The following is a 22,189-nucleotide window of genomic DNA, read 5'->3' on the forward strand; positions in this document are numbered from 1 at the left end:
ATACCATCTTTTACAGCTAAAGCTTCTTGACAACAGTGGACCTGCTCCCACTGCAGGCATTGTATCAATTGGTGACTGAAACGTGAGACCCTTATTAATAGGACTAAGGACAGATGGGATGTCAGATGGCTCCCCTGCTCCACATTTAACTGCATTGACTGGGAATGGAAAAGGTAGTCAAAATTATGAGAGCCATAGAAGTTAAGATGCAGTTAAACTCAAAGTGCTTGACAAAATGATCATTTTATTCTGTCTTTAGTCAGCTTGGTCTGTCCTATAAAGGTACATTAAAAGAGAAGATCAGATGAGTTCCAAAATTGGCTCCTGAACCAGAAAGACTGTTTTATACTCAGAATTGTCCATATTGCCTTTTATCCACTTTGGAAAAAAAAGTATTTTCAACACTTCCAGATAGACTGAGATCTGCAGATGGAAAAAGACTGATAAACTTATATCTTGGGGCAGAATATTACAAATCCTTGACAACAGCTTTATGGGTTGGGACAGCATATAAAATTCTTTGGTAGTTTTCTGTTGCTCCCCATGCCTACTTCTGATGTGTATGCAATTTTATGTGGGGTGAACAAGGCCTAGGACAGCTCACCTACCTTCAGCCCAGTGAGATTTTTAATTGACCATAAGGGCTGCTTCCTGTGGAGAGCTCAATTTTAAGGCTAGCAGGTGGCCTGACAAATCATCTTGCTGGAGTCCCATGGTGTGAGGTGTAGAGAGTGGTAGCTTCATCATGTCCTAGCCATTTTCAGATGTGCTTCAGTTTTCAAGCCAAAAGATCTTCCTATCTTTACCTCATGTGGACGCTGGGACTTTAAAAGCTGAAGACTGTTTGTTATCTCAGTCTTGGCCAGTTCTGCTACTGGTTGTGCTGAGACTACAGAACCACTGACAAGTTCAGTTGGCCTGTTGGCTTGTTGCTCTCCGAGGTGGAACCAAGTCCTATTTTCATCTGCCTGCCAGGATACATTCTCCTTTTTGTAAAGGTGGTAATGTAGGATAACCTGCCATCTGAAAAATCCTGCACCTGGTATTTACAGAGAGCAGGAAGATTCTTGGTTTAATTTCAGTGTCAGTTGGGTTAGCTACTTAAGTTGTAATTGTACAATTGGCCTCTGTTGGATTTAGAGAACCAAAATCATCTATTATGTTGAATGTAGGCACAGTAGTTAGCACTGCTGCCTCAGCACCAGGAACCTAGGTTCGAATCCAACCTTGGACAACTATCTGTGTGAAGTTTGAGCATTCCACCTGTGACCGCCTAGGTTTCCTCCAGGTGCTCCGGTATCCACCCACAGTCCAAAGATGTGCAGGTTAGGTGAATTGGCCATGCTAAATTGCCCCATAGGGTCCAGAGATGTATAGTCTAGGATTAGCCATGATAATGTGTGGTTATGGGGATAGATTGGTGTGGGTTTCTAGGTAGACTACTCTATGGAAAGTCTGTGCAGACTCAATGGGTCAAATGGCCTGACCCTTCACTATAGGGATTCAATGAAATCTTGTCAGCTAAACTAAAGCAACATTTGCTAGATATAGAACAGATTATCTCCCAATTACCTACTCAATTCTGGATGCCTTTCTGATTCAAAAGCCTATGATTGAATTCTCCTCAAAACTCTTCAAATCTCTCCTCAATCTTGTACAACAACCTGCTGACCTCCCTTTCACAGATTTCAAACATCCTCTCTTACCTCCCAAGCCTCTAAATCTGCCTCTTTGTCCTTCCTGCACAAGGTGTCTGGCCTCCATGTTGCAGAGTTTTCCAATCTGCTCATGAAGCCCCAAACTACATTCCTAATTCTCTGACACCTAGATGCAAGATTGAACCACTTCCTCCCTCCTTCCAACAATCTGGAGCTCATGATAACATGTGGGCTCGCGTGTGCACACACACAAAAACACACACACACATACACACAGACTTGTGCTCTTTCACACTCAGCTCCAGTTTGCTCTCTCTCCCTGACTGAATACTGAGACTGTCAACCAGTTTACTGTCCACTCGGGGGGCATCTCAGTGAAACCATGCAGATGCCCTGGAATATGCAGTGTGAACACCGTTTCAGGGATCCCTTATACATTACTGTTGTCCCTAAGTCCTGGTGGTTCAAAGAAGTAAAAACCTCCCCCGCTTACCTCTGACGAAACCGGTGACCAAGTATCTACTTGTGAAAGCTTCATAAGGTGTCAATCAAGTTCAATTGTTATGAAATTAAAAACAAACATTGGAAATACTCAGCAGGTCAGGTGCATGTGTGAAGAGTAACCAGTATTAATTTTTCAGATTACCTTTCTTCGACTAGAGCAATTAAATTTATTATAAATGTAGCCTCGCCATGGTTAAATAGCTTTGTGGACAATTGGCACAGTTACAGTCAGAAGAGTGGCCAGTCGGTGAAACCTCTTCTGTAAATGTACACTGAAGTGTTATCACATTCAGGGGATCAAGGGAAAAAGTTGAATTGGATAAAGAAACATTTTATGACAGCCTATCTCTTGGAACATAGTGGATGTGAATAATTGCTTTTACATTATTGGATTCTCAATTCCTAACAGTCCAAATGTTTTGCTGAAATAACTTTCACTTACTAAACCAGTGAATAAACAGTTTAGTATTTGAACGTAGAATTTTACACTTGCAGAGATATGGCTACATGAACACATTTAGGCCCAAGATATGGCAGCTCAATAGTCAGGAATGTCTTTGGAACTACAATTGTTCTGCAAGCATGCTTCACTGGAATTGAGGCCAAAACTCCATCTGCAGAAGTAAAGGGGTTTTTGATGAACTTCTGGCAAAGTTCCAAAGTGAGAACAGCACGAAGAAAATTTGTGGCCAAATACGAATCTCAGCCCAGTTTTTATAACAAACTACATCTAATATCTCTGATTTCATAGAATCCACATGAAATGTGATTTTAACTTGATGAGCTGTAGAGTGAAATAGTAAAACAAACAATATTTATTGATAGAAATCTGGACTATTCTTTCCAGGTTTTTAGAAGTGAGCTGAGATGATTCAGTAGTAAATTGTGTGAATATGCAGAAAAGTCCACCTATATGTTTCTGCTCATTTACATAGTTTCAAACGCAAATAGACAAAATGCATTTAGACTGCTTTCTGTCCACTATTTACCCATTTTTAAAAATTTTCCTTCATAGCTTTCCATTCTTTTTGTGTTGCATGCCTTGTGACGAATCTTGAAAGCAGGGAGTGCAAAGTCAGAGCAATGGGAATGAAGTCAGGAAGTGAGAGTGAAATAGAGAGGAAATTGAAATGGGGTTTGAAGAGAGGGTGCAGCTGACAAAGACAGACCTGAAGTCCCTAAATGCAGCTGACAAGAAACAACGAGCAGGAAGTGGAAGAAAAGATGGACCAAAAGGGGATGGAATATTGGGGTAGGACAAGGAATCAAGGAACGGCACGGCGGCACGGTGGCACAGTGGTTAGCACTGCTGCTTCACAGCGTCGGAGACCCGGGTTCAATTCCCGCCTCAGGCGACTAACTGTGTGGAGTTTGCACGTTCTCCCCGTGTCTGCGTGGGTTTCCTCCGGGTGCTCCGGTTTCCTCCCACAGTCCAAAGATGTGCAGGTCAGGTGAATTGGCCATGCTAAATTGCCCGTAGTGTTAGGTAAGGGGTAATGTATGGGTGGGTTTCGCTTCGGCGGGTCGGTGTGGACTTGTTGGGCCGAAGGGCCTGTTTCCACACTGTAATGTAATCTAATCTAATCTAATCTAATCTAAATCCAAAAAGCAGTTGGAGCAGTACTACAGCAATCCAGAATGAATTAAGAAAAGTGGGTGAATTGTAATGAAATAATAATAATAATTGGAATGATGGGTCCAGAAACCTCTGTATTCAGCATAATTTTAGTTTGAGTAGTGGGACAGGAAGATGCAATGTTTGGTGCAGACATAGGAACTTGCTATTATAGGGGGAATCAATAATTGTGTGATTTCTTTCCTTCGTCCACCACGTTTGTGTAAACCTTAGAAAGAAACTGTGGAAAAATATTTTTTTAAATTTGTTTCCAGTGTGGTTTATCTGAAATTAGCATCAATGAGCAGGAAACCCTCTGCCCCTCCATGTGAAACTGGTGCTATAAAGCCTGTTCATGTTAAAAATCATGATGCAGAAAGCAAGTAATATTGACATCAAGCACACGATAACTGCAATATGTAAAAATTAATTGAAGATGCCCATGATATTCTTGTGTCAAAGTACCTGCTGTTCTTTTATCAATGGGTTGCTAAGCCAAGGTACTATCAAAGTTCAACTCCACCTGGTATCATCACTGCCACCTCCCAGTTTGTCTTAGGCTAAAATACCTTCCAGTAAATAACCAATACCATCCAAATTTAAATAGATGTCTTTACTCACAACTGAAAGGGCTTTAAAAGAATGTGGACTCATTTCGAATAAGAAATGTCAACAATTTCTATCAGTGAAGTTGGCTTTTAACCTTTTGTGCACTGTGACATGATTAAAGAAAGCAATCATATTCTATGTTTAACAAAGAAATGTTTCATTATTGTCACAGCTTTTTCTTAATAATTAACTTATTGCACAATGGTCCCTCATTGTGAAGATGCTAGCGGGCATCTTTTGGTTCCTGCAATCGTAAATGGTTTGAAAAATAAAACATAGAATTATAACCAGTATATTGAATATCAGAAAATGCATTTTGTGCCTGAACAATGCTTTGATAAAATTATTGCAAAGAGCACAGATTGACTCCATGGAAAGTCCGTTCCAATTTTTCATGGCTCTATGTGAAATAACAGTATTGATCTGTCTAGTCATTTCTCCTTTCTATTCAGTTTTCCATTGTTGTCATTTTTGGGACTATGGCAACTAATTTCTGTGGAATTAACTTGTCAGTTAGCATGACACTTTGAATACCATGATTTGATCTATTCATAATCTCTTGGATAAGCAACTGTGGTCTGTCCCAGCAGCTTAGATGTCTGATGTCAGGTTGCAGTGAGGAAGGATTCTTCTTCCAACACCTGATGTCCTTCCTTTAATATGTTGGCCAGGGCAATGAACATTACTCTAAGTAGAAATGAACCTGTAAAGGGTCAATATCACTTCCTATTTTTAATTACCTTATTACAAGATTAATTTCCACTTTTATGTGTAGAAGAATAGTGAAAGCTTTATTCTTCTTGAATTCTGTTTCTGAAGGCAGTTCTTGTAACACTGTGACCTTGATCACAGGTAGATTGATGAGGCAGGTACTGTATCCATTCCAGCTGGAATGGAGATTGGACCCTGTGCTGTTGGCACAGTCTGATCTACACTAGCCATCCAAACAAAAAGAGATCTATATATTGTATTGACTATAAGAGACTCTTTTAGTTAGACCAGAAAGTGGGTTTTCCTCTACCTTACCAAGCTGACACTATAGTTTCCGACACTTAAAGAAGATGCTGACAGAAACCTTCATGAGCAGCAGCAGAAATAATGAAGTGAGCTGCCATATCTATACACTTGATTTAACCTCATTGTATACTTTATGATATTTTCAAATATTGATACAATGAACACAATCTTGCCATTTGGTCAAATTGTTCTAATTGCCCTTGAATGATATTTTTGTTCCAAAAAGGCAAAGAATGCATGATTTGGAGATGCTGGTGTTGGACTGGGGTGTACAAAGTTAAAAATCACACATCACCAGGTTATAGTCCAACAGGTTTAATTGGAAGCATTAGCTTTCGGAGCGCTGCTCCTTCATCAGGTAAGTTGTGTGACACAACCACCTGATGAAGGAGCGTCGCTCCGAAAGCTGGTGCTTCCAATTAAACCTGTTGGACTATAACCTGGTGTTTTGTGATTTTTAGCACAGAATGCAGACTTTTATGCATGGTTTATTTTTGGCTCTAAGGACTAAGGACTTTCTGAACTTTTATTTTGACATTGATTTCACTGATTCCCCATTCCTCTATTTCATACTTCACTTTATTTATTTTTCCAATTAGGCTTTAATTAGTTTTTATATTTGTAACACATTTTCACAGTTGAACTAAAATGCGTTCCTTCATTGTTTCATCTTCCTTCTGAAAAATCCATTTCCAGGCTATCACCCACTGATTTTTGTTAGGAGACGTTGCCAATTAGTTTTTCTCTGCCACATGTAGGAATAGCAAATTGCATACAAGTGAGGTGAGTATGGGTAATAGTGAAATGTTGATGCACCAAACAGGCATTCACCACTCACTTGTGAGATCTTCATCTCACTATTAAAATCTTGGGTGGAAAAATTTCCTAGATATCCGGAAATCTGGCCTACCAATCTCATCAGCTTTCTCCAACTGACTTGCCGTGGTCTACTTTGTGGGGCTGAGAACATTCAGCCCCATGTTGTTATTAACTATGCTTTACTCAAACCTTCTTTAGGAATTTTACTGATTCAAGAGATTGAGCAATATCGATGAGTTCCACAAATGGCCTTATTTTTGGAAGGAATATAAATTTAACCATATATTTTACCTAAATAAATATTCTCCGACTATCTTTATCCAATATATCGGTGATCTTTGCTTTCTTTGCCAATTGTCTTTTTCAAGTAACCTAGGCAAGCATTTACCAGACACTGAAAGGAACTGATATGTTCTTTCAATTCATTCATATCATCTTATCAGTCTGAATAAACTCTTATTGCTTCAAAGTATGTGCTTTAAATTAATATGTTATCAACATAAAGTAAATGAATATACAGTTTAACATAGCATTTTCCACATGTTTCAATATGTAAAACAACAAACATGAAATATAATTCTTTAGTTTTATTTAACATTTCCAGATTTTTAATTCTTTTCCTTTTTTTTAATTCTGCACTTTTGGAAGGTATCAAAACTAGTCTGGATTCTCATTATCTCATTTCTGAAGGCTTCACATTTTCCAGCCGTCCCTTTACCTATGAACATCTGCCCCCAATCAGCTTTTGAAAGTTCTTGCTGAATTCCGTCAAAATTGGCCTTTCTCCAATTTAGAACTTCAACTTTTAGATCTAGTCTATCCTCTTCCATCACTACTTTAAATCTAATATAACTCTGGTCGCTGGCCCCAAAGTGCTCCCCGACTGACACCTCAGTCACCTGCCCTGCCTTATTTCCCAAGAATAGGTCAGATTTTGCACCTTCTCTAATCGGTACATCCACCCACTGAATCAGAAAATTTTCTTGTGCACACTTAACAAATTCCACTCCATCTAAACCCTTAACACTATGGCAGTCCCAGTCTATGTTTGGAAAGTTAAAATCCCTTGTGCATAGGAAATCATGTCTCAAAAACTTGATTGAGTTTTTTGAAGAAGTGACAAAGAAGATTGATGAGGGCAGAGCGGTAGATGTGATCTATATGGACTTCAGTAAGGCGTTTGACAAGGTTCCCCATGGGAGATTGGTTAGCAAGGTTAGATCTCACGGAATACAGGGAGAACTAGCCATTTGGATACCGAACTGGCTCAAAGGTAGAAGACAGAGGGTGGTGGTAGAGGGTTGTTTTTCAGACTGGAGGCCTGTGACCAGTGGAGTGCCACAAGGATCGGTGCTGGGTCCTCTACTTTTCATCACTCATATAAATGATTTGGATGCGAGCATAAGAGGTACAGTTAGTAAGTTTGCAAATAACGCCAAAATTGGAAGTGCAGTGGACAGCGAAGAAGATTACCTCAGAATACAACAGGATCTTGATCAAATGGGCCAATGGGCTGCGAAATGGCAGATGGAGTTTAATTCAGATAAATGCAAGGTGCTGCATTTTGGGAAAGCAAATCTTAGCAGGACTTATACACTTAATGGTAAGGTCCTAGGGAGTGTTGCTGAACAAAGAGACCTTGGAGTGCAGGTGCATAGCTCCTTGAAGTGGAGACGCAGGTAGATAGGATAGTGAAAAAGGCGTTTTGTATGCTTTGCTTTATTGGTCAGAGTATTGAGTACAGGAGTTGGGAGGTCATGTTGCAGCTGTACAGGACATTGGTTAGGCCACTGTTTGAATATTGCGTGCAATTCTGGTCTCCTTCCTTTCGGAAAGATGTTGTGAAACTTGAAAGGGTTCAGAAAAGATTTCCAAGGATGTTGCCAGAGTTGGAGGATTTGAGCTAAAGGGACAGGCTGAACAGGCTGGGGCTGTTTTCACTGGAGCATCAGAGGATGAGGGGTGACCTTATAGAGGTTTACAAAATTATGAGGGGCATGGTTAGGATAAATAGACAAAGTCTTTTACCTGGGGTCAGGGGAGTCCAGAACTAGAGGGCATAGGTTTAGGGTGAGAGGGGAAAGATACAAAAGAGACCTATGAGGCAACGTTTTCACAGAGGGTGGTACATGTATGGAATGAGCTACCAGAGGAAGTGATGGAGGCTGGTACAATTGCAATATTTAAAAGGCATCTGGAATAGGAAGATTTGGAAGGATATGGGCCAGGTGTTGGCAGGTGGGACGAGATTGGGTTGGGATAATTGGGCAGCATGGGTCTGTTTCCATGCTGTACATCTCTATGACTATGACTCTATAACTAGTCCTTAGCCTTGATATAACATTAAAATGTAATTGTAGAACAACAGCATATATATAGAATTGCCCCAAGCAAAACCATTGTACAGTTCAAATCTAAAATTGCTTAATACCAAAATAATGAATAGTCTTCCATTTCTCACATTCAGCTTGCCTGTTCTGGGTTCAGTTTGCTATTAAAGTGGTATTACCTTGAATCTTTCTACTTCCTCCTGGACAAAGGAATCTTTCAGCATTTTATAGTCATAGAGGTGTACAGCATGTAAACTGACCCTTTGGTCTAACTCGTCCATGCCAACCAGATATCCTAAATTAATCTAGCCCCATTTGCCAGCATTTGGCCCATATCCTTCTACATGGGACTTATTCATGTACCAATACAGATGCCTTTAAATGTTGTAATTGTACCAGCCTCCACCACTTCATCTGGCAGCTTTTACCAAACATGCAACACCCTCTGCATGAAAACGTTGTCCCTCATGTCCCTTTTAAATCTTTCCTCTTTCACCTTAAACCTATGCCCTCTGGTTTTGGTCTCCCCCACCTCAGGGGAAAAGACCTTGGTATTCTCTCTAACCATGCCCTTCATAATTTTATAAACTTCTATAAGGTCACCCCTCAGTCTCTGCACTCCAAGGAAAATAGCCCTAGCCTATTCAGCCTCTCCTGTAGAGGGAAAACAAGACATGAGAGGTGGTATGGAGGTGACAGGAGTCTCCGTATAGCCACGTAAACAACCAGTGTGGGCCTGGCCAATATAACCAACTCAATGGACACTCAAATGTGGGTCTACAGTATGTGGGGGTTTGCTGATGGCCATAAGAGAAGAAGGCATGGAGTAGCTACAGGTGGCTTAAGCAACCAAAGTGTTAACAGTTTTTTGTATGGAGTCAGAACATTATTATCTCTCCAGTGGCCAATTCAAAACTTGCAGTCCTGACCAAATCAGGTGACTGAGGCTTTACACTTGGCCTCACACAAATTGTCCTAGAAATAAGTAACTAAATGTGTAACTTAAGGATAAACAGTCAACATAAGAGGGAAGACTCTTAAAAAATGGAACAGCGTAGTCATTTTGGCTCCCCCATCATGTCTCTTACACATTAAACTAATGCAGCATTTGGCCTTCCTGTGAGCAAAAATCTGAGGCAGAGATTGCACCCATCAAGAGCTGCCGGCCAATCAAAGCTTCCTGTGCTCTTGACAAGACTCTCTCAAGCACCAAGTTTGTTATTACTGGCAGCAGTTGGATGACAATCCTTTGTAGCCATTATTTGTCTATTAATAGCCTCAGTTGGTGGTTGGGTGAGAAGGCTTTCATTGGTCTCCAGTATTATGAACTTAATCGGGATGGAGATGGGTCACACTGACACCTTCCCTCTGCTCAATAGACAATAGGTGCAGGAGTAGGCCATTCTGCCCTTCGAGCCTGCACCACCATTCAATATGATCATGGCTGATCATCCTTAATCAGTATCCTGTTCCTGCTTTATCTCTATAACCCTTGATTCCACTATCCTTGAGAGCTCTATCCAACTCTTTCTTAAATGAATCCAGAGACTGGGCCTCCACTGCCCTCTGGGGCAGAGCATTCCACACAGCCACCATTCTCTGGGTGAAGAAATTTGTGGGCGGCACGGTGGCCCAGTGGTTAGCACTGCTGCCTCACAGCGCCTGTAGACCCGGGTTCAATTCCCGACTCAGGCGACTGACTGTGTGGAGTTTGCACATTCTCCCCGTGTCTGCGTGGGTTTCCTCCGGGTGCTCCGGTTTCCTCCCACAGTCCAAAGATGTGCGGGTCAGGTGAATTGGCCATGCTAAATTGCCCGTAGTGATAGGTTAAAGGGGTAAAGGTAGGGGTATGGGTGGGTTGCGCTTCGGCGGGTCGGTGTGGACTTGTTGGGCCGAAGGGCCTGTTTCCACACTGTAAGTAATCTAATCTAATCTAATCTAAAAAAAAAATTTCTCCTCATCTCTGTCCGAAATGGTCTACTCCATATTTTTAAGCTGTGTTCGGCACTCACCCATCAGCGGAAACATGTTTCCTGCCTCCAGAGTGTCCAATCCTTTAATAATCTTATATGTCTCAATCAGATCCCCTCTCAGTCTTCTAAACTCAAGGGTATGCAAGCCCAGTCGCTTCAGTCTTTCAGCATAAGGTAGTCCCGCCATTCCAGGAATTGACCTCATGAACCTACGCTGCACTCCCTCAATAGCCAGAATGTCTTTCCTCAAATTTGGAGACCAGAAGTGCACACAATACTCCAGGTATGGTCTCACCAGGGCCCTGTACAGCTGCAGAAGAACCTCTTTGCTTCTATACTCAATCCCTCTTGTTATGAAGGCCAGCATGCTATTAGCCTTCTTCACTACCGGCTGTACCTGCATGCTTACCTTCATTGACTGGTGTACAAAAACACCCAGATCTCTTTGTACTGCCCCTTTACCTAAATTGATTAAATTTAAGTAGTAATATGCCTTCCTATTCTTGCCACCAAAGTGGATAACTATACATTTATCCACATTAAACTGCATCTGCCATGCATCTGACCACTCACCTAACCTGTCCAGGTCACCCTGTAATCTCCTAACATCCTCCTCACATTTCACCCTGCCACCCAGCTTAGTATCATCAGCAAATTTGCTAATGTTATTACTAATACCATCTTCTATATCATTAACATATATTGTAAAAAGCTGCGGTCCCAGCACTGGTCCCAGCGGTACCCCACTGGTCACGGCCTGGCATTCCTAAATGGAGCCGTTTATCACTACTCTTTGTTTCCTGTCAGCCAACCAACTTTCAATCCAAGTTAGTACTTTGCCCCCAGTACCATGCGCCCTAATTTTGCTCACTAACCTCCTATGTGGGACTTTATCAAAAGTTTTCTGAAAGTCCAGGTACACTACATCTACTGGATCTCCCTCGTCCATCTTCAGAGTTACATCCTCAAAAAATTCCAGATTAGTCAAGCATGATTTCCCCTTCATAAATCCATGCTGACTCTGACCTATCCTGTTACTACTATCCAGATGTGTCATAATTTCATCCTTTGTAATAGACTCCAGCATCTTTCCCACAACTGAGGTCAGACTAACTGGTTTATAATTTCCTGCTTTCTCTCTCCCACCTTTCTTAAAAAGTGGTACATTAGCCACTCTCCAATCCACAGGAACTGATCCCAAATCTATCGAACTCTGGAAAATAATCACCAATGCATCCACGATTTCTCGAGCCACCTCCTTCAGTACCCTGGGATGTAGACCATCAGGCCCCGGGGACTTAACAACCTTCAGACCTAACGGTCTCTCCATCACCAATTCCTGGCAAATATAAATTCCTTCAGTCCAGGTCCTTCAGCCACTGTTACCTCAGGGAGATTGCTTGTGTCTTCCCCAGTGAACATAGATCTGAAGTACCAATTCAATTTTTCTGCCATTTCTTTGTTCCCCGTAGTATATTCCTCTGTTTCTGTCTTCAAGGGCCCTTTTTTTTAGTCTTAAAAGTCTTCAATTGCTCCCCCAGCAATTGAACTGTTCAAGGAGAATAGCAGTAAATTATGTCTTGAACATCTGAGAAACCTGGAAATGGAGATTGAATCTCTATTGAGGAACATTAATGACAGCTCAATAATTTACTGCAATTGCCATCTTGATGGATATACATGGTTTTGAATGCACAGCAGAAGTTGGAACTGGTACCCATATCTTATAGTAGCTTAAACACTGTTTCACTGGGCAGAACTTAAAATCCTTGCCCTACTGCCATTGGTATTAATCCAATAGCAAGTGCTCGCTCTGTAGTGGGCACAACAAATGCACTTGGTGTTACTTGCGGGCTTCTGGGGGCTTCCTTTACAAAGCATTTGGAATGGGGGTGGCCTATGTCAACCACACCCCTGTCCAAGGTGTCGACCCTTTCCCCATGAGCCCATTCAAGACTCTTTTCCTGTAAGCATACCGCAGAAGGCAGGATACGAATGACAAAAATATTGCTCACTTGCCATTCAAAGTAACGTGTGAAGCTTGAAAAAATCCCTCAAAGGTTAGTTAAACACCAAATATACAAATGAATTGCCAGTTAGGGTGTAGAGGGGTGAGGTTCAACATTTTGAAGTTTCATTTTCATGCAAAATGTGGCTGTGTCTTAAACTCCCACGAATCTTCACAACATAGCCCCTTTTACCAGGCTAATCCGTTCATCTGATGATTAGGTACCAGTAAGTAAAACATTTGTGAAATGAAAATTTGAGGCTGATTACAAATGCAAATCTAGTATACTGCAGCCGAAAAGGAAGATTAATTTATATGCCCAAATAAATGAAAAAGCATGATTTTCAGGACTAGAGAAATGGAATTGCCCAGTAGAGTGAGGTAAATGTGTATACCATGATTTCTCATAGTTAACTATAGAGGTAATACCAAGCAGTTAAAATTCACACAATTTATTAGCTGAGAGGATAGAAAACAATGAGAGGAATTTTATAAAGTTGGACAATGATCAAGTTGAATTTCTCACAGCTTAATGCAGACTATATTGATGCTTCAATGTTTAATTTCTCCCTGGTTCCAGCATAAGACACAGCCACATTTTGCATGAAAATGAAACTTCAAAATGTTGAACCTCACCCCTCTACACCCTAACTGGCAATTCATTTGTATATTTGGTGTTTAACTAACCTTTGAGGGATTTTTTCAAGCTTCACACGTTACTTTGAATGGCAAGTGAGCAATATTTTTGTCATTCGTATCCTGCCTTCTGCGGTATGCTTACAGGAAAAGAGTCTTGAATGGGCTCATGGGGAAAGGGTCGACACCTTGGACAGGGGTGTGGTTGACATAGGCCGCCCCCATTCCAGATGCTTTGTAAAGGAAGCCCCCAGAAGCCCGCAAGTAACACCAAGTGCATTTGTTGTGCCCACTACAGAGCGAGCACTTGCTATTGGATTAATACCAATTGTCCAAGAAATTTCCATAGATAGAATTTCTGAGGTAAATTCAAACGATGGCAGTATATTCATCACCCTTTGAGTATTGTATGTTGTAAACGTGTAGCTAAATTCAATCTTCAGATGACCACTGTTATATGAGCTAGCTGGACTCTTGGTCTTTGTAAGTTAGATTTCTTTCCATCCTGTTTCTATAAGCTGCTTATTCTATTGACTAGAACGGTAAAGTTAAAATGTCTTTGTAATCCAATAAATGAAGCTTTTGTCTTAACAAGATGTAGTTTTATAGTGATCGGAACCATGGCTAGGTGGATCTCATTGACTGAGATTCTTGATTGGGGTTGTTAACCTGGGCCATTCAGGGAGCTGTGGTGGGCAGATATAATCAGGAGATTAACTGATTTGTAATTTGTTTAATAAAATAAAATAATCAGGAGATTTCTTCAGTTCAGGGGACTGGCTTTGAGCTGGCTGGTCATTGTCCACATAAATAAAGGGTGATTGGCAACAAGGATATCGGCCTCTATGCAGTTACTTCGAGTTTCTTGCATGCTTGTGATAAATGCAAGTAACTTTGGTATTGTTACAAAGACTGTAGAGATCTAGATGGAGGAAGTCTGACTTCAAGATGCATTTCTCCACCAAAGTCCTTATGAGATCATCAAATTGGATGAATCTTGATGCAGTCTTCAGTATTAATCCTTTCTAAGTGGTTATCTGATAAGAACAATATAATAATGAAATCAAATGTAAATACCTGGATTAAACGCTGAGGCCTGGAAGCTCCAATTGCAACGAAGGTACAATTTCAGTGGCCATCCGGATCAACAACCATATTGAACCACTTATGTAACCCACAAAATACTTCATATCTCTGACAACTATACCTTTGCAGAAACATCATCCAAACATTTCCATTGTGTTCTTTTTGTCATTACTCAATTTGTGGATTATTCACCAAAGCTACAGCATGTCTTTATTTCAAAATAGGATTATGAGAGACTGTGAATGTATAGTTGCTTGATTTATATTCCGAAACACCATATATGGTCTGTTTTCTTTGGTTCATTGCAATAGATCTTCAACTTCTGCTGGAAGGCAGATGAGCTATGCCAGTTTTTAAAAAATAACTGCGAATAGATTTTTTTCAATCTTAAGGTTAATTGTACTGTTACAAACATTAACCATTCTTGGCTATAGAGTCACAAAGCACAGAAACAGACCCTTTGGTCCAACTGGTCTATTGCAAACATAATCTCAAACTAAACTAGTCTCACCTGCCTGCTTATGCCCCATACCCATCCAAACCTTTTCTATTCATGTAGTTATCCAAATGTCTTTTAAACATTGTCATTCCACACATGAACCATCCTATGTAGACAAAATAACTTGGCCCTCATGTTTTCTTCTAAATCTCTTTCCTCTCACTTCAAAAATGTGTCCCCTCGTCTTGAAATCTTCCCTCCTAGAGAAAACACAACTACCATGAACTGTATCTCTACCACTCATTATTTGATAAACTTCTCAACCTCTACATTCCTTTGAAAAAAGTCCCAGCCTATCGAGCCTTTCGTTATAACTGAAACTTTCCATACCCAGCAACATGCTGGTAAATTTCTTCTGAATCCTCTCCAGCTTAATAACATCCTTCCTATTACTGGGGGACTAGAACTGGATACAGTATTCCAGAAGAGGCCTGACCAGTGTCCTGTGCAACGTCTACATGACTTCCCCACTCCTATACTCGAAGGACTGAGTAATGAAGGCAAGTGTGCCAAATGCCTTTTTAACCACCTTGTCTATATTTGATACAAACTTCAAAAAATTACGCACATGAACCCCTAGGTTCCTCTATTGTATAACAATACCCCAGGCCGTACCATTAATTGTATATTGCACCAAAATGCAAAATCACATTTCTCCTGATTGAACTCCATTTTTCAGCCCATTGACCCATTTGATCAAGATTGGTGGAATGTTTATTGATGATTTTTCATGCTCATTTGCCCTTTTATGGTCTCCTGCTGCCTCTTTAACTGACATTCTTGCTTCAGGACAATGACCCTCTGTCACACTGAGAGGCCCCATTTCGTTAATGTTGTGACCCTTTCTGTATTTGCTTTGGCTCCTGAACCAGGAAACTGAGTTGGTTTGCGGTGGTTACAGTGGAACAATTTGGCAGAACAAAATTATCAGCAATGTGTAATGCATGAGTGAGAACTTATTTGTCAACTATTGTAACAAAGGCATTATTCCATTAGAAAACGATGACTGACACTCATTACAATAATGATAATACAACAATGTCGCACTTTACGGTTTGGATTGATAAGCTCTAGCTTGTGTTCTAATGTATATAAAGCTAATTAATTGACTTTACAAAGTTTTAACAATGATGTTTTCCAAATTTTATACCTAGAATATCCAGCGTTGGGATGGGACCAAGCGCTGTGGGAAAGGTGACACAGATCCATCATCCTCAGCACAGAAATATCCCAGCATTCCTGTGGAAAGTGCTCTGAGCATCAATGTCAAGAGTGACAGTTCAGTAGTCCAATGTGATTATTGGCATTTCTGTCTGGATGGATATACCTGTTGTAAAGTGCAAACTGGAGGCTGGAATTGCTGCCCACAACCTCGGGTAGGGGTTCCAAATTGTATCACTGAAATATAAATGCTGCCCTTTTTAAATTCAAATTACTTTCACAATATGGAGATACTACCTTGCATGCATATGAGCACTCACAGCAAGACATGTACACATATTTGTAAAATATTAAAATTACCCAATATTTACCAACAACCCAGAATCCTCTTGGCATCTATCTGATCCATTTACAGATCATTTAGGAAGGACAGACCTACATTGCAGAGCACACTGAAAGCTAGCATTAAAAGTCTCCTACAAGGACACTCTGTGTTCAAGGAAATGTACCCCACCTTACAGATTGGACCAGGCTGCATCACAGGGCATCTAGCTACTTCTCTTTGTGTCCATTCAGTTAGTGACTACCTGCAGTCTCGTGACATCCTTGACTTGCCTTGCCCTGCCAACTAGCATCATCCTATGACCAGGCAGTTTGCCTTACTGGTCAGCATACCTCTCTCAAGGGGACATACATCTTGTTGTACAGCAGGCTATGATGTCAATCTCACACCTGCATCATGTACCAGTAGCTTATGTGGGAAACCCCTGCATATACAGCAAGCGAGCAGCTATGGTTAAGTTGTGGTGTGTAGACTCACCATAGTTCATGCAGGCACCAATCAATAAGTGGTGAATGCAACATAGTAACATAGTAAGTCATAAAATAGTAAAATAGTTCCGCCTACTTGCGGAACGTTTCAGAGAACACCTCTGGGACACACGGACCAACCAACCCAACCACCCTGTGGCTCAACACTTCAACTCCCCCTCCCACTCCACCAAGAACATGCAGGTTCTTGGACTCCTCCATCGCCAGACCATAGCAACACAACGGCTGGAAGAAGTGCACCTCATCTTCCGCCTAGAAACCCTCCAACCACAAGGGAATAACTCAGATTTTTCCAGTTTCCTCATTTCCCCTCCCCCCACCTTGTCTCAGTCCCAACCCTTGAACTCAGCACCACCTTCCTAACCTGCAATCTTCTTCCTGACCTCTCCATCCCCACCCCCACTCCGGCCTATCACCCTCACCTTAACCTCCTTCCACCTATCGGATTTCCAACACCCCTCCCCCAAGTCCTTCCTCCCTACCTTTTATCTTAGCCTGCTGGACACATTTTCCTCATTCCTGAAGAAGGGCTCATGCCCGAAATGTCGATTCTCCTGCTCCTTGGATGCTGCCTGATCTGCTGCGCTTTTCCAGCAACACATTTTCAGCTCTGATCTCCAGCATCTGCAGTCCTCACTTTCTCCATAAAATAGTAAGTCAAAGCAGCCTCTGATGTTGCTGTAAGTGATACCACTATCACGGAAAGGAGACTCTGGAACATAGTCATGAGGATTGGGGGCTGCAGGTTGGAAGAATTATTGTTATGGGGGAGCAACTGTATTTGTAAGAGAAGATCCAGTAAAGCAGGGATATGTGGTGGGAATGGGGTAATGGAGGAGTGGGAGGTTGTCCATGGTCAGGAGCTTAGCTTCATGGCAGGTACAATATATTATGCTGACACCAGGCATGGTCGTCTCCATATAGGAGGGGCTGAAGTGAGAAAGGTGGGAAGGTGCAGGATCATGTCAACAGGTTGGATGGGGACCTAGGAAGGTGAAGCTGATTGGATTTGTGTGAAGTTTGTCAAAAATGGGATCCGGATGTTCAGGGCCTCACCAAAACGAGACAACAACCACATTGCTGTGTTGCTGCGGATCTGAGCTCCGACTTAGGAGAGACCAGGTAAGGACAGCAGTTTGACTTCTCTAAAGAACATCAGTGAATCAACAGTGTTTTTATGGCAATGGTTTCATTGGATTTTTAGTTCCAGATTTTAACTGAACTGAAGACTTTGTGCTTCTCGTGGAAAGACAACATTTGAATAATTTTACTGTTCAAACCTAAATCAAATGAATAACTCTTTTCTTGAATTACAGATTAAGAGCAATCAATTGGCGATAGGGAATTGTGATATTTTAAAGCTTATTCACTGCTCATTTATTATTGTCATCTTTTGGGTTAATTCAACTTCAATGAATATTGTGAAATTTGTAGGTTGTTGGTTCTTTCTTTGACCCTGGCAAATAGAATTCTTGATTTCAAAGCAGGTTTACTAGAGATTGTACATGGTGCTTGAGTATCACATTCACAATCTTTTGTTTTTCACCATACGAGATGGATTTTGAACTTTCTGCTGGCACGGGACAGCTATCCCCAATGCTAGTTGAAAATGCATCAAATAGTTTTTACCAGTTTTACTTGATGACATCATGATTATAATTGAGCATTTTTGCCAATGGAGACATATTTATTGGATCCTTCCACTATAATGCACAACATTAAATTATTCTGTGTTAGCTGATTCATCAGAATATGATAAATATTTTGTTTTAGGTCACAGCTGACTGTGTAAAGCTCCGACTATCTCTTTGGATGACACTGCTGTGACAACACCACTAAATCCTCCTGTGCTCCACAGGGAGGCCCCTCTTGCTACTGTCAATTCTGATGGAAACCCATGTGGATTTAATGACTTGCAAGCCACAGAATTGGGTTGGGTTGCAGTGGTGGTAGTGGAGTAATTTGGCAGCACAAAAGTATCATAGCAACATAATCAATTCAGTTATAAATTAGGCCACTAGCCCTTTCAATAGTTGCATGGCAATATCACAGGATAATTTAAGTGTTTGAAATACATTTTTAAGCACTAATTCATGGTTTAAATATATAATACTGAATTGAATTTACAAAATGTTAACTGTTATTTCTTGGTTTATATTTAGTTCGTCTGTTGTTACGGTGGGACAATGTGCTGCCCACAAGGTGATACCAATCCATCATCCTCAGCACTGAAATATCATAGTGTTTCAGTGAAAAACCAGGCACTTGAAATGGAAAGTGCTTTGAGCAGTGGTGTAAACAGTGACAACTCAAAAGTCTATTGTGACTATACACATTACTGTCCGAATGAATATTCCTGTTGTAAAACGCCGAACGGAGGTTGGAGTTGCTGCCCACAACCTCAGGTAGGGGTTCCAAATTGTATCACTAAAATATAAATGCTGCCCTTTTTAAAATTCAAATTACTTCCACAATATGGAGATACTACCTTGCATGCATGTGAGCACTCACAGCAAGACATGTACACATATTTGTAAAATATTAAAATACTTTAAATGCTTTCTTGCTACTTAACAAATTGTAGATAGAGTATAGTTAAAATTTCACAAATTATTTGCTGAGAACATATAAACAATGTGAGGAATTTTATGGAGTTAGCCAGTGATCAAGTTGAAGATTTCCCTTAATACACACCCCCACATCCCTTTTCAGCGTTATATTTTCTACCTGGTTCCATAGTGTTCCAGATTACAAGACTGCAAGGCAGAATTTTGTGATAAGCTTGATGAATGTTAATTGATTATTTTGTCTCTTTGGCTGACGTATAATGTTAAAATCAAGATGGAGCTGTTGCACAAAAACAAAGAGTGCAGATGCTAGAATTTGGAAATAAAAGCAAAAAATGCAGCAAGTACTCACCAAACCTCAGGTGACAGCTGAGGGGAGAAAAAAGAATTAACCACTGAAATCTTATAGGCTCTTGAATGACATGAGCTGTGGCCAGAAATGAAGCAGAATTGCACTATGTCCAGCAAGGTCTATTTGATGGCGGGAGCAATGTATTGCATCTTTTAACTAAGTTCCAGCTGTCAAGTAAGATTCCTGCAGGAAATGATGAGTTGCCTGGTAAAGATGATTATTACTTTTTGGGATCTTATTAACAGCGCATCTTGCCTTATTAATGTACAGTTTCCTGTCCTGCCAACTGCACCGAACAAATTAGACACAGAAAGTTCTTGCCTTAGAAGTCAGAGGGGTACTTGGCACAAAAACAATTATTTGGTTGTTGTACGCCAGGCATCTTAACTCAATGTCATTACTGCAGGAGATCCTCAGGCTAAAGTCCTATTCCCAAATGCTTCCAGCTGCTTCATAAATGACCATGCCTACATCATAAGGCCAGAAGTGGGAATGTTCATTGACAATTACATGATGTTCAGCATCATTCATGACCTTTCAGATATTGAAGTGTGTGGAGCATGCACTGAATAACATTCAGGCTTGGGTGTGTAGTGTGTAGTGAATTTGACTCACCATTTAAGTATAAGGCAATGACCATATGTGACAAGACAGAATATGAGCATGGTCCCTCAATATTCAATGGCATTACCATTGCTGAATTTATTCTGGAATGTAATGGCTTATCCAGTGATGCTTGTATCCCATTTAGTGAATAGAAAATCAATTGAGACTGTCCATTGTTCCACTGTAACAATGTGCTGTCTGCATGACTACACAGATGGTTTTCATTTGTCATTCATGCCACTGAAATATTTCAAAATACCAGTTTAAAGGAAGAGGTTTGAACTGAGGACAGCTCTGAGTACCAGTATTTGGAAGTACAGCTGGATTGTCTAGAGATGATGTACAATACTGTCAAAATGGATTTATCTGCTGTAGGTCGTGCAGTGAGAAGGAGCTGTTATCCACCTCCAGGGATAGGTTATTACAATCTGTAAAACTGAAATGCAAATGATGTTTTTACATTTATGTTTTATTATGTTATGCATAACTGCACGGTGGAAGGGAATTAACTTCCCATTACATTTCCCTCATAAGGGGATTTTGCAATTTTCTTGCTTCAAAAGCAGAAGACTGGAGATAGCGGAAAATATAAAACTACTGATTTACCTGTTATTTGCAAAGATTTATTCTGATACAGAATGGTGATCTCATCCAGGCCATTAGTATGAGTCACTTTTAATCTGTTACATTTAATCTGAATGGATTTCCTTGCAGTTCATTAAATATAGTTTCATAGTCTGCAAAAGGAATGGAGAATAGAGATAATGCAGTAGCTTGCTATAATTATTTAATGCATGGCCCTGACTACCTACAATACTTGTAGAAGCTCATATGATCAATGGTTTCAAACAGAAATTGGATGAACACTTGAAAGAAATAAACTTGCAGGGCTACAGGATAATGTGAAATTGTAATGTCACAGAGAATTAGCATGGGTTAAGTGACTTTCTTTTGTTTCCTTACTTCCCCTTTCCATAATGTTTTTCCAAAGAGTAATCAAATGAAAATGTAAATTACATGCTTTAATGATAAAATAGTTACTTTGGTCTTTATTGTCAATTAGGCTGTTTGTTGTAAAGATGGTGTCCACTGCTGTCCTCATGGCACCAGATGTGATCTTCAGAGGTCAAAGTGTATAAAGGATAGCGCCAGTATACCATGGCTCATGAAGGAACCTGCAATGATTCAGTCAGAAGCTCTGCAGAACAGCCTCAGTGGTGATGGCTCAGTCGTCTATTGTGATGACACACATGTTTGTAAAGCTGGAAGTACATGCTGTAGGTTGAAGAACAGAGAATGGGGATGCTGTCCATATCATAATGTAAGTCACAATTGATGCATGGACTGTGAATTTGTTAAAACAATACTTGTTTATCTCAGACATTTGAATTTGAGGAATCATTCTGTGTCCACAAGATAAAAAGCAGTTTAGAAGAATGCTGCTATTACTATGCAAGAAGTGTACAAAATTCTGATTTATTATGAGTCAATTTATTATATTTATATAATTATTACAAATACTTCATACTAAGAGTCTAAGATGAATTCCAATTTGTTCTTATGAAAATGTTTTCAATGATTTGGAAGTGTTGCAGACCAATTTTCCCACTTGTCACATATGTAAAACCGTTTTATTAAATAAAAACAAAAAAAATGTGGACAAAAATATTTCAGAGATCTGAAATATATATATTAAAAAAAGGTACTCAAGAAACTCTCATCTCTCAACTTCAGAACAGAAATTCTGAAGAAGAAACATATTTGACTTGAAACATTATGTGGAATCTTATAGGCGTGTGAGCAATGTGGCCTATGTATGGCAGAATTGGGCAATAAATGCGGCAAGGCCCACTTCAACAATGAGATCATCTCATTACATTTTTTTACGTACTTCTCAAGTGGCATGGCAAGATACTTG

General features: G+C 40.4%; 1 protein-coding gene across 2 annotated transcripts in view; it reads left to right on the forward strand.

Moving 5' to 3' along the window:
* Positions 1 to 22,189, forward strand: part of LOC148149892 (progranulin-like) — a 46,520-nt gene that overhangs the window by 10,177 nt on the left and 14,154 nt on the right. For both annotated transcript variants that reach the window (XM_087987043.1, XM_087987044.1), the window contains exons 3-5: positions 15,909 to 16,130; positions 18,909 to 19,151; positions 21,335 to 21,592. In XM_087987043.1, the coding sequence (XP_087843169.1) occupies positions 15,909 to 16,130; positions 18,909 to 19,151; positions 21,335 to 21,592 (723 nt within the window). The remainder of the gene's footprint in view (positions 1 to 15,908; positions 16,131 to 18,908; positions 19,152 to 21,334; positions 21,593 to 22,189) is intronic.

The sequence above is a fragment of the Chiloscyllium plagiosum genome, unplaced genomic scaffold (assembly GCF_037043375.1).
Source record: "Chiloscyllium plagiosum isolate Xiang-an unplaced genomic scaffold, Cpla_swu_hap1 HiC_scaffold_5, whole genome shotgun sequence".
In the NCBI taxonomy this organism is placed as follows: domain Eukaryota; kingdom Metazoa; phylum Chordata; class Chondrichthyes; order Orectolobiformes; family Hemiscylliidae; genus Chiloscyllium; species Chiloscyllium plagiosum.